This window comes from Halichondria panicea, chromosome 11, assembly GCF_963675165.1.
Source record: "Halichondria panicea chromosome 11, odHalPani1.1, whole genome shotgun sequence".
Taxonomy (NCBI): domain Eukaryota; kingdom Metazoa; phylum Porifera; class Demospongiae; order Suberitida; family Halichondriidae; genus Halichondria; species Halichondria panicea.
In genome coordinates, this window is record NC_087387.1 from 5,825,720 (window position 1) to 5,838,905 (window position 13,186).

General features: G+C 40.8%; 2 protein-coding genes across 6 annotated transcripts; both read left to right on the forward strand.

Annotated features, from left to right (window-relative positions):
• Positions 1-760: 760 nt before the first annotated feature.
• LOC135344205 (uncharacterized) lies at positions 761-10,040 on the forward strand. 5 transcript variants are annotated; one of them, XM_064541386.1, is made up of 27 exons: positions 761-893; positions 982-1,185; positions 1,255-1,416; positions 1,473-1,671; positions 1,719-2,291; positions 2,347-3,031; positions 3,099-3,306; positions 3,359-3,520; positions 3,567-3,717; positions 3,778-4,434; positions 4,483-4,691; positions 4,798-4,952; positions 5,007-5,165; positions 5,224-5,952; positions 6,016-6,219; positions 6,272-6,428; positions 6,475-6,625; positions 6,681-7,129; positions 7,201-7,301; positions 7,350-7,547; positions 7,654-7,808; positions 7,863-8,021; positions 8,080-8,807; positions 8,872-9,075; positions 9,127-9,282; positions 9,328-9,478; positions 9,544-10,040. In XM_064541386.1, exons 1-5 carry the CDS (start codon positions 803-805, stop codon positions 2,011-2,013), a joined length of 951 nt encoding a protein of 316 aa, XP_064397456.1. In that variant the 5' UTR covers positions 761-802; the 3' UTR covers positions 2,014-2,291; positions 2,347-3,031; positions 3,099-3,306; positions 3,359-3,520; positions 3,567-3,717; positions 3,778-4,434; positions 4,483-4,691; positions 4,798-4,952; positions 5,007-5,165; positions 5,224-5,952; positions 6,016-6,219; positions 6,272-6,428; positions 6,475-6,625; positions 6,681-7,129; positions 7,201-7,301; positions 7,350-7,547; positions 7,654-7,808; positions 7,863-8,021; positions 8,080-8,807; positions 8,872-9,075; positions 9,127-9,282; positions 9,328-9,478; positions 9,544-10,040. The 5 variants fall into 5 exon arrangements, with proteins under 5 accessions (XP_064397456.1, XP_064397457.1, XP_064397453.1 ...); XM_064541387.1 differs by having other exon boundaries at positions 7,219-7,301; XM_064541383.1 differs by having other exon boundaries at positions 6,681-7,301.
• A 940-nt stretch (positions 10,041-10,980) lies between these two features.
• LOC135344146 (uncharacterized) lies at positions 10,981-12,969 on the forward strand. The gene is made up of 6 exons (XM_064541271.1): positions 10,981-11,240; positions 11,298-11,483; positions 11,546-11,692; positions 11,749-11,916; positions 11,973-12,393; positions 12,475-12,969. The coding sequence occupies exons 1-6, from the start codon at positions 11,162-11,164 to the stop codon at positions 12,851-12,853; spliced, it is 1,380 nt and encodes a 459-aa protein (XP_064397341.1). The 5' UTR covers positions 10,981-11,161; the 3' UTR covers positions 12,854-12,969.
• The last annotated feature ends 217 nt before the right edge of the window (positions 12,970-13,186 follow it).

Genomic DNA, 13,186 nt, shown 5'->3' on the forward strand with positions numbered 1-13,186 from the left:
GAGGTAGTTGAATGTGTGGTGGGCGGAGTGGGTGGAGCTAGCCAGCCCCACTAGCATGTGCATGAGTGCCGGGAAGAGGGGGGCGGGCAGGAGGTCCGAACATGTACTGATGAACTTGTATACAGACTGATCTGACGCTGGGGGACTCTGTGTGGAGTGTGTGTGTGTGTGTGTGCGTGTGGGTCGAGTGTGTGTGGAGGGGGGGGGGTGAATATGGTATAGATAAATCTTGTGAAAGCAGATAAAAGGCGTACTAATAATAACTCACTCGATGCATGGGTATTTTGTACAAGTACTTGAATGTGCATGGTAGTATGCATGTCGCTGTGCATGAAAGCATGACACGTGTATTTTGGTATGGAACCGAGACATGAAATCACTTATTTTCACACTTTGCAAAAACACGCATTAAGCATAGCATATTATATTATAGCCAGCCTCGCAGGACTGACTATCCTAATAATTTACACACACGATACCGCATGCTGTGTAAGCAGTGAAAGTGATACACAAGCTATTAGTAGTAGTGTGCTCACCTGTGATGTAGTCCGGGTGTTTGGTGGGTGTGGTCAGTGGTGGGGGACCAGAACTCCAGGGACAGCTGGAGGTCATGGGGGTCATGAGAGTAGATATCACCAACCTGGGTATGCGTGCATGGGTGGAAACAAAAACTGTTAGTGATACTGAAAGATAACACACAGGTTTAGTTTACGTAATGTACATAACTACTGACTAAGGTATACTGCAACATGTAAGAACACATGCTTATAATTGTATTACACGTAAAATTTTTCTGAAAGGAATGTGCATGTATAGAGCTAGGATGAATCTGCCACTACTATTTTGTGTTCTACTGTTGAGTGTAAACAGAGGACAGTGCAACCACTTAAACAGTGAGTTATTTATTTAGTACAACAGATAAATAATAGTCTATATAATAGTTAGCAAACAACTACCCTACTCTACCCTACATGCATGCAGATACTTGCGGTGGAGGTCCTGATATTGGTAACATTAGACTGGTGAAACCAAGACACACCTTAAATGATGGTGCTGTACAAATCTGTAATCAGTTCATGTATAGGAACTACCAACAACTTGCTTGGTGTTACTTGAACAGTACAGAGAGTTGGAACATGGCTGCTGCTAGAGTAGCATGCAGGCAACTGGGACTACCACACTCAGGTATGCTATACATCAACTCATACGTGTGACAATTTTGTTAAACTGATTCACGTAATTATTATTCTGCAGCTCCCACAGTAACTATGATTACACTACAGCCATTGGTACAGGAGAATGTAGTTATTGGACCAGTGACTTGTAATGGGACAGAAGATCAACTACGCGATTGCTTGAGGGGCCAGTATAATATCAGCCTTACATATTCAGCAATGGTTGCTGGATTGAGTTGCAGTATGTTCATATACTCATGCAGTAAAATAATGTTAACTGAGTTCTCATTTCGTCAGGCACAAACAGCAGCACAGAAAACGGCAGCACAGAAAACAGCAGCACAAAAAACGACAGCACGGAAAACAGCAGCACAGAAAACAGCAGCACGGAAAACAGTATCAGCACCGGTGTTTTGGGAGCCATCACTGGGATCCTGGTGGTTGCTCTGGTAGCCGTGGTTACAGCATGGATAATTAGTTGTGTATACACAAAAAGGTTTGTTTATATAATGTAAGATCACATGATATATATGATTACTGTAGGACACGCAGCCACGCCCCCAAACCATCGACTAACTCGGCTGCCCCAATATTAACCAACCCAGTATATGGTGTGGGCCCAGGGACTCAAGAGGTGACCAACAACACCTCTGTTGGTCACACATATGAGCAAATTGATGACGCTGGGAATAGATATGATATCATCAGAAACAGAACTGATCCTGTAACAAATGGAGAACATACGTACAATGTACTACACCACCCTGGGAGGTCAGGTGATAGTCACATGACTGAGGCAAACACCACCACCCCCCAGGATTATGAGGTTCCAACATAAAACAATGAGGAACAGTTGAAACAAGTGCTGAACACAATTACTATATCAATGAAAACATCCATGCAAATAATGTTAAAACAATTTTGCAGTATTGGTGATACTTTCAAGTCTGTATAGTTTCTACGTACACAATAATTAACTTATAATAATTATAGCTACAATATCACACATAATCAGATTACACAGAAACTCTTGCTGGGATTAAGGTACGAGTATAGGTATGAATCTGCTGCTAGTACTCTGTGTTCTACTACTGAGTATAGACAAGGGACACTCCAGTAAGTTCAAGTGCAGTCTAACTAGCTATAATGGCTCTACATAATTATTATGCAGATAGCTGCTGTGGAGGTGGTGATGTTGGGAATATTAGACTGGCAGAACCTACAAATGATGGCGCAGTACAAACTTGCAATCGGTTCATGTGGCATGACATTTCTTGGAATTTTGTTTTGAATACTGCTGATACATGGAACATCACTGCATGCTGCTAAAGTAGCATGCAAACAGTTGGGACTACCACACATTCAGGGACTCCTCAAGTGACCAACAACACCTCTGTTGGTCCCACATAATTATGAGCAAATTGATGAAGCTGGGAATAGATATGATGTCATCAAAAACAGTACTGATCCTGTAACAAATGGAGATCATACGTCTCATGTACTACACCACACTGGGAGGTCAGGTGATAGTCACATGACTACCACACCCCAGGATTACGAGGTTCCTACGTCAAACAATTGAAGCTGTTTATAATACACTTCAACACAATTTAAAGAGCAAACTTTCCATGCAGATTGGTGATACTTTCAATACACTATAAACTGTTATTTTGACATAACTATATAAACACACATGTATAATCATAAAGTTTCTAGGATAGTACCAGGAGTACATGAATATTCATGTACTCCTGATAGTACGTATACAATTAAAGCTATATGTAAGATGAACCTGTCACTAGTACTCTGTGTTCTACTATTGAGTATAGACAAGGGACAGTGCAACCACTTAAACAGTGAGTTATTAAATAAGGACTAACAAGCAAAATAATGACTACCCTACACACGTACACATGCAAGCAGATAGCTGCGTTGGACATCCTGATATTGGTAACATTAGACTGGTGGAACCAAGGCATACCTTAAATGATGGTACTGTACAAATCTGTAACCTACCTGTTCATGTATAGGAACAAACTACAACTTGCTTGGTGTTACTTGAACAGTACAGAAAGTTGGAACACGACTGCTGCTAAAGTAGCATGCAGGCAACTGGAACTACCACACTCAGGTAAGCAACAAAATTAATATACATTAATCAAAATTACATAACGATTTTGCAGCTCCCACAGTAACCACGATTACACTACAGCCATTGGTACAGGAGAATGTAGTTATTGGACCAGTTTCTTGTAATGGGACAGAAGATCAACTACGCGATTGCTTGAGGGGCCGGTATAATATCAGCATTACAAGTTCAGCAATGGTTGCTGGATTGAATTGCAGTACGTTGATATTCACATTAATATTGACATTGTTGTACACTTTCAGTCAACGAGGTAACTGCTACTAATGAGACATTGCCAGTCATGAGTACTAGTGGGGCATCAGGAGCACTCATTGGTCTATTAGCAGCTGCTCTAGTGGTGGTTGTCACTGGATGGATTGTGTCGTGTGTTTACTTACAGAGGAAAATAAACAAGTAAGCCATAGAGCAAACTATGTGCAATTAAGAAATAATAGAAATAATATAACATTACAGGCAAGGCAGTGACCACACCCACAGTACACCACCCTCTATCAACAATCCAGACCTTCAACACAATCCAGCATACACCCACACAACAGCTGTCTCTACAAGTGACCCCACCCTCCAACATAATCCAGTATATGATTGGTCGACCACTGCCCCACACACCACGAACATGGAACCATCCTACGAGGTGGTCAGTGGTGGTGAGGGGGTGGGGCACAGCTATGATGTCATCAGTCCAACAAGTGCTCGTAATACAAGCAATGAAAGAGGATCACATGACTAAGCTTCAGAGGAGGATGTATTGAACTAAGAGGACTAAAGAGGGGTGATACATTATCAGTGAATTACAATAATGTACTTATGACCACTCTACATAATTGTAGAAACGATTCTATATAGTATTGCACTAGACTAGACCTGAATTTATTCCATTATACAATTAAACGTATTCTCTGGAATGTAACTGACAACGATTGGGATCGCTAGAACAATTAGATCATCATAATTATGATAGATAAACGTAGCACTAATTGATAACTTTTGGTTTCGTTGTGACTATAAGTGAGTTCTATCTACAAAGAGATAGCACTAGGTGATCAGATATGATGCTACTATTTCAAATCAGTGTGCTACTATTGACACTACAGAGAGGGACATCAACAGGTAGGTACACTATAGAGGAACAAAGTGACTGTAACAATCTTATACTAGCTGCTTTATAGATAATTGTCTCACTGAAGATCACAAAAAAATAAGATTGACTGGTCTAAGAAGCATACAAAATGAAGGAGCTGTTCAACTGTGTCTTCGATTTAGTGGGAACGAATATCTCTGGTTATACATACAGACTCAGCCTGGTTGGACAAATAATCTCAGAGCAGCAAACTTAGCATGTAGAGAAGTGGGCTTGAATTACACAGGTAAGCTACAGATATACACTAGGTGCATGGCTTTATATAGTTCACCTAGAGTATCTTATCAACATACATATAAATAGGTCGTAAGTCATACTTTTTGTTTAAACAGGTGTTAGAGCGAGCACAGTCTGGCTAAAGGAAGATGCTGAGACAGTAACAACACAAATTAATTGTAACAGAGAGGCTGAGAAGTTTACAGACTGTCTAACTCGTCCGTTAAACATAGACGACAGAAGTCGAGTGGCTCCATGGACTAACTTTGCAGTACGTTTACTGCCTACCAGACGTTATTTATAAGTGTGTCTCTATTCTATATAGACTGCATAGAAGAAGTCCTAAGACTGGTGGATGGCTCCAGCTACAATGAAGGACAAGTGGAGGTGTGCTCCAATGGTTGCTGGGGAACAGTGTGTGGTGATGGATGGACAGAGAGAGAAGCTGCTCTAGTGTGTAGTAGACTGGGGTATCTGGAAATCAGTAGGTTAACGTACTAGTTACAATCAATGGAAATTATACTTTCACCACTATCATTCAGATGCAATGCACCAGACGTTTGGCCAAGGCTCAGGCCCACACTATAACTGTACAGCAGACGGTAACTTTGCAGACTGTACAATACTTCCCACTCAACGTACTTGTAACCACACTGGTTTATCATATCAAGAACTAGGCAGCGGCAGCACTAGTGCTTTGGGAGTCATCACTGGGATCCTGGTGGTTGCTCTAGTAGCCATGGTTACAGCATGGATAATTAGTTGCGTATAAGTAAAAAGGTTTGTTTTAATCTCAATAAATATGGGCCCAGGGACTCAAGAGGTGACCAACAACAGCTCTGTTGGTCCCACCTATGAGCAAATTGATGACGCTGGGAATAGATATGATGTCATCAGAAACAGAACTGATCCTGTGACAAATGGAGAACATACGTACAATGTACTTACACCACACTGGGAGGTCAGGTGACAGACACGTGACTACCACACCACAGGATTATGAGGTCCCTATAACAATTGAAGCTGTTTATATATAAACACTATGCAGATAGTGTTTAAAAAAGCAATCTTGTCAGTATAGATTGGTGATACTTTCAAAGTTTGCATATACGGGCATATACACCATTACGCTAACTGTTATTTTAACACAATCAAAACTCTTATTCTTTACTGGGAAGGATAGTACGTACAAAGCTATAAGATGAATCTGCCACTAGTACTCTGTGTTCTACTACTGAGTATAGACAAGGGACAGTGTAACCACTTAAACAGTGAGTTATTCAATGAGGACTAACCAGCAAATGACTCTACCCTACACACACACATGCAAGCAGATATCTGCGGTGGAAGTATTGATATTGGTAACATTAGACTAGTGGAAACAAGACATACCTTAAATGATGGTGCAGTACAAATCTGTAACCAGTTCATTTATAGCAACGTGCCACGAATTTCTTGGTGTTACTTAAACAGCACAGAGAGTTGGAACATGACTGCTGCTAGAGTAGCATGCAGGCAGCTGGGACTACCACACTCAGGTAAGCAACAAAATTAATATACATTAATCAAAATTACATGCCAATTTTGCAGCTCCTACAGTAACCATGCTTACACTACAGTCATTTGAGAATGTAGTTATTGGACCAGTGACTTGTAATGGGACAGAAGTTCTACTACGCGATTGCTTGAGGGGCCAGTATAATATCAGCATTACATATTCAGCAATGGTTGCTGGATTGAACTTGCAGTACGTTGATATTCACATTAATATTGACATTGTTGTACACTTTCAGTCAACGAGGTAACTGCTACTAATGGGACATTGCCAGTCATGAGTACTAGTGGGACATTAGGAGCACTCATTGGTTTATTGGCAGCTGCTCTAGTGATGGTTGTCACTGGATGGATTGTGTCGTGTGTTTACTTACAGAGGAAAATAAACAAGTAAGCCATCGAGCAAACTATGTGCAATTAAGAAGACTAATGTATAACATTACAGGCAAGGCAGTGACCACACCCACAGTACACCACCTTCTATCAACAATCCCGACCTACAACACAATCCAGCATACACCCACACAACAGCTGCCTCTACGAGTGACCCCACCCTCCAACGCAATCCAGTATATGATTGGTCGACCACTGCCCCACACACCACGAACATGGAACCATCCTACGAGGTGGTCAGTGGTGGTGAGGGGGTGGGGCATAGCTATGATGTCATCTGTCCAAAAAGTGCTCGTAACACAAGCAATGAAAGAGGATCACATGATTAAGCTTCAGAAGAGGATGTATTGAACTAAGAGTAGGGGTGATACATTATCAGTGATTAATTATGGACAACTATAATAATAAGTTTGCACTAGACTAGACCTGAATTTTATTCCATTAAACAATGAAACATCTTTTCTGGAATGTAACTGACAACGATTGGGATGGCTAGAACAAGTAGGTCATCATAATTATGATAGATAAACGTAGCACTAATTGACAACTTTTGGTTTCGTTGTGACTATAAGTGAGTTCTATCTACAAAGACATAGCACTAGGTGATCAGACATGAGGCTACTGTTTCAAATCAGTGTGCTACTATTGACACTACAGAGAGGGACATCAACAGGTAGGTACTACAATAAGAAGTGACTGTAATAGTTTTATTGCTTTGTAGATAGTTGTCTTCCTCAAGATCACTGAAAAATAAGATTTACTGGTCCAAGAAGCATAAAAAATGAAGGAGCTGTTCAACTGTGTCTTCGATTTAGTGGGAACGAATATCTCTGGTTATACATACAGACTCAGCCTGGTTGGACAAATAATCTCAGAGCAGCAAACTTAGCATGTAGAGAAGTGGGCTTGAATTACACAGGTAAGCTACAGATATACACTAGGTGCATGGCTTTATATAGTTCACCTAGAGTATCTTATCAACATACATATAAATAGGTCGTAAGTCATACTTTTTGTTTAAACAGGTGTTAGAGCAAGCACAGTCTGGCTAAAGGAAGATGCTGAGACAGTAACAACACAAATTAATTGTAACAGAGAGGCTGAGAAGTTTACAGACTGTTTAACTCGTCCGTTAAACATAGACGACAGAAGTCGAGTGGCTCCATGGACTAACTTTGCAGTACGTTTACTGCCTACCAGACGTTATTTATAAGTGTGTCTCTATTCTATATAGACTGCATAGAAGAAGTCCTAAGACTGGTGGATGGCTCCAGCTACAATGAAGGACAAGTGGAGGTGTGCTCCAATGGTCGCTGGGGAACAGTGTGTGGTGATGGATGGACAGAGAGAGAAGCTGCTCTAGTGTGTAGTAGACTGGGGTATCTGGAAATCAGTAGGTTAACGTACTAGTTACAATCAATGGAAATTATACTTTCACCACTATCATTCAGATGCAATGCACCAGACGTTTGGTCAAGGCTCAGGCCCACATTATAACTGTACAGCAGACGGTAACTTTGCAGACTGTACAATACTTCCCACTCAACGTACTTGTAACCACACTGGTTTATCATATCAAGAACTAGGCAGCGGCAGCACTAGTGCTTTGGGAGTCATCACTGGGATCCTGGTGGTTGCTCTAGTAGCCATGGTTACAGCATGGATAATTAGTTGCGTATAAGCAAAAAGGTTTGTTTTAATCTCAATAAATATGGGCCCAGGGACTCAAGAGGTGACCAACAACAGCTCTGTTGGTCCCACCTATGAGCAAATTGATGACGCTGGGAATAGATATGATGTCATCAGAAACAGAACTGATCCTGTGACAAATGGAGAACATACGTACAATGTACTACACCACACTGGGAGGTCAGGTGACAGACACGTGACTACCACACCACAGGATTATGAGGTCCCTATAACAATTGAAGCTGTTTATATAAACACTATGCAGATAGTGTTTAAAAAAGCAATCTTGTCAGTATAGATTGGTGATACTTTCAAAGTTTGCATATACGGGCATATACACCATTACATTAACTGTTATTTTAACACAATCAAAACTCTTATTCTTTACTGGGAAGGATAGTACGTACAAAGCTATATAAGATGAATCTGCCACTAGTACTCTGTGTTCTACTACTGAGTATAGACAAGGGACAGTGTAACCACTTAAACAGTGAGTTTATTCAATGAGGACTAACCAGCAAATGACTCTACCCTACACACACACATGCAAGCAGATATCTGCGGTGGAGATATTGATATTGGTAACATTAGACTAGTGGAACCAAGACACACCATAAATGATGGTGCAGTACAAATCTGTAACCAGTTCATTTATAGTAACGTGCCACGAATTTCTTGGTGTTACTTGAACAGTACAGAGAGTTGGAACACGACTGCTGCTAGAGTAGCATGCAGGCAACTGGGACTACCACACTCAGGTAAGCAACAAAATTAATACATTAATGCAAAATTACATGCCGATTTTGCAGCTCCTACAGTAACCACGATTACACTACAGCCATTTGAAGTAGTAATTATTGGACCAGTTTCTTGTAATGGGACAGAAGATCAACTACGCGATTGCTTGAGGGGCCGGTATAATATCAGCATTACAAGTTCAGCAATGGTTGCTGGATTGAATTGCAGTACGTTGATATTCACATTAATATTGACATTGTTGTACACTTCAGTCAATGAGGTAATTGCTACTACCGGGACATTGCCAGTCATGAGTACTAGTGGGACATTAGGAGCACTCATTGGTCTATTGGCAGCTGCTCTAGTGGTGGTTGTCACTGGATGGATTGTGTCGTGTGTTTACTTACGGAGGAAAATTAACAGGTAAGCTCTATAGAGCAAACTATATGCAATTAAGAAGACTAATGGAAATAATCATAACATTACAGGCAAGGCAGTGACCACACCCACAGTACACCACCCTCTATACAATCCTGACCTTCAACATAATCCAGCATACACCCACACAACAGCTGTCTCTACAAGTGACCCCACCCTCCAACGTAATCCAGTATACGATTGGTCGACCACTGTCCCACACACCACGAACATGGAACCATCCTACGAGGTGGTCAGTGGTGGTGAGGGGGTGGGGCATAGCTATGATGTCATCAGTCCAACAGGTGCTCGTAATACAAGCAATGAAAGAGGATCACATGACTAAGCCACATGACTAAGCTTCAGAGGAGGACAATGTATTGGACCACACTAATAAGTGATTATGAATATGACACAATTCAGATACTCATATATAAGCAACTATATTTCATATGTCTATTTTACTTATACTCAAGTCAGACTACATATATAGGAATGTTGGTTAAGTATAATTATACATTAACATCATAATTATGTGCACTGAATATGAAAAGTTTTAGCTTCATTGACAGAAGTGAGTTCTATATAGCAGAAGATGGTCAGACATGAGGACACTGTTTCAAACTAGTGTGCTGCGTTTACTGTCTTCCTATACACGTATAATTCTATATAGACTGCATAGAAGGAGCCCTAAGACTAGTGGGCAATTATACTGTCACCACTATAATTCAGATGCAAGGCTCCAGACGTTTGGCCAAGGCTCAGGTCCACAATATAACTGCACAGCAAACGGTAATCTTGCAGACTGTACACATTTTCCCACTCCACGCACTTGTAACCATACTGTTAAGAACTAGGCAACGGCAGCACTAGTCCTTTGGGGGCCATTACTGGGGCTTTGATAGCTCTGGTAGGCGTGGTTACAGTATGGATAATTCCTTGTGTATAAGCAAAAAGGTTTGTTTTAATTTCAGTAATAAGTACATAATTATATATCACGCAGCCACGCCCCTAAACCATCGACTTACTCGGCTGCCCCAATACTAACCAACCCAGTATATGGTATGGGCCCAGGGACTCAACAGGTTACCAACAACAGCTCTGTTGGTCACACATATGAGCAAATTGATGACGCTGGGAATAGATATGATGTCATTAGAAATAGAGCTGATCCTGTAACAAATGGAGAACATACGTACAATGTACTACATCACACTGGGAGGTCAGGTTATAACATAACAGAAAACAATTAAACAAACATCACAGTTTATATTAACACTTGCAAGTCAGACAAATGACTTCACGTTAGATATCATTACACTTCAAATGTACTGTCTCTGAAATGTATCTGCTTTACTGACAATATATCAGTTAATTGAACCCCATAGAATGAATGTAGCAACCATTGGGCCACTGAGAGGATATAGGCAGCAGTGGCAATGACAGAGGTAGACAAAGCATATAAAAGCCACCTTTAATTTGAGCGTGGGAGTAAACACAAACGTAATTACAGACTTCAGTCATATTGAAAGATAACAGGTTTTGTTGCTGTGTACTATTTGTATGTTTGATATAAAGTGGCTGGATACCTTATTTATAGTAATAGTTTAATGAAGTGTTTAAACGATAGCAGACTTTCAGATTGATAGACATACAGTATTCACTAACAAAGAAGCTTCACTACCAACTATGAGATCTCTACTGCTACTGATCACAATAACCTTGTTTCAAGGATATAGCTATGGATACAGCTACATACCAGGCCATGGTGATATTAATTTTAGACAATACATAATTATGGTATATACTACTGTATCCGCTGTAGATGGTTGCAATCAACCAGGGACGCTTAGACTAGACAACCAGGGAACTATGAACACTAGATCAGGAGCAGTACAAGTCTGTACAGCATGGGAAGGTGGAAGGCAACAGTGGACATATATCAGTGCGGATTACTGGACAAACACAACAGCCAAAAAAGCATGCCAGCAACTGGGTCTGGGGTACTCAAGTAAGGAGCAAGCAGAGTTATTATATAGATACTGAATGATTATGCAAACCACGCATATACAGGTGTAACTCTACGAATAGTACTTTTGAGAAACATTACATTTAAAAGACAACTTAGAGATTGCTGCTGTATTGAGCAGGATAATCAGATTTCAGATTGTTTAACTCCGAATGCTTATGCCTCAAGTATGGTAGCATACCTCAATTGTGGTAAGTTGCGATACTTTTCTGTCCTGGGGAATTTTGCTAGCTTGTAATTATTCTAGGGGATAACTGCAAAGAAAACAGTATACGATTGGTAAACGGACCATCAAGCAGAAATGGAACAGTTGAATTCTGTCGCTCAAACCAATGGAGGAGAATTTGCAGCAGAGTAGCTGATTTAAAGAAAAATGCTAAAGTGGTTTGTAGACAATTGGGGTATCCAGTCAATGGTGAATATACATACCAAGCAATTTTCTATTCATAATTATATGATCTGCTTTAACAGGTGCTTCTGGGGTAAATGTAGTGACCAGGCTAAGACCAGTAAATGAATGTTATTCTTGCATAGGAAACGAGATTTCCTTTAGCGAATGCTTGCGACGAGGAAATCAATATTGGACATTTAAAGTGGGATGCAGATCACATGAGCAAGTAGTTCGTGATAATGCGACAATATCTACGGACAATGACGGAAGCTGCTCAACAAATGTGTGTAACTGTGAGACTGACAGTCGACCAGAACCTGCAACTATAACAATGGATACTACAAATGAGCAGGAGCCGCTATCCACTGACCAGAGCACAGGCAGGCAGCGTGAATCAGACACTATAAGCCCCTGGGTCATAACAGGAGTATTGGCTGTAGTGTTACAGGTCACCATCATTGGGTGGATTGTGTCATGCATCTGCTTGAGCAAAAAGCAAAGGTAAGAGTTCTGCCTGAATAATAGTATACACAGTCATAATTTAACGGATCAATGTATTAATTAACAACACTATACAAACAGGAAAGGTCACCCTGATCAAACACCGAGCACCAGAGACGAGCAATCTCTCAACAACCCAGTGTATGATGGTAGCACCACTGTCCCACACACCACGTACAGCTCTCATGGACCCTCCTATGAGGTCATTGATACTAACGAGGGGGCGGGGCATAGCTATGATGTCATCGGTCATAGGGGTGCAGCTAGACCACACCCACCCACCACACACCCTGTGTCCAACGAGGAGTACAGTACGCTAGACACCAGCAGAGAGAATGAGTATCACACACTAGAGAGCAATACTGGAGATGGTCAATATTCAATGGTTGGACACACTGACCCCCAAGATTACGAGGTGCCTGCCCCCCCCCCCCTCAGGGGGAAAAGTACTCTACACTGAAGCATTGATAGCCTACGCAAACATCAACAAGTATAAATGAACAATAATTCTGATGTATCAATGTGTTTAACACTATAATTATAGTTCTACTATATGCAATACAAATGGGCAAACAATTTAAGCAACCAATGGGAAAACAGTGAACCTTTCTACGTTGCAAACTCACCCATACAATCGTTTATGTTTTCAAACTATACTGGGACAATGATAAGCTTTGGAACTAGTAATGAAATTATTGAAACTATTCGAGAATTGGAATGTGGGTAATTTATTCCGTACCTAAAAAGTTCATGCGTCCAAAATGAAAGCTATTCACTTGTTACATGGGCAAAG

Bases quoted from the DNA above. Each gene is read 5' to 3' on its own strand.
- LOC135344205 (XM_064541383.1), top strand. From the start codon at position 803: ATGTGCATGTATAGAGCTAGGATGAATCTGCCACTACTATTTTGTGTT. The intron at 1,186-1,254 runs GTATGCTATACA...ATTATTCTGCAG, and splicing joins ACTGGGACTACCACACTCAG to CTCCCACAGTAACTATGATT. The intron at 1,417-1,472 runs GTATGTTCATAT...TCATTTCGTCAG, and splicing joins GGTTGCTGGATTGAGTTGCA to GCACAAACAGCAGCACAGAA.
- LOC135344146 (XM_064541271.1), top strand. From the start codon at position 11,162: ATGAGATCTCTACTGCTACTGATCACAATAACCTTGTTTCAAGGATAT. The intron at 11,693-11,748 runs GTAAGTTGCGAT...TAATTATTCTAG, and splicing joins GGTAGCATACCTCAATTGTG to GGGATAACTGCAAAGAAAAC. The intron at 11,917-11,972 runs GTGAATATACAT...CTGCTTTAACAG, and splicing joins ATTGGGGTATCCAGTCAATG to GTGCTTCTGGGGTAAATGTA.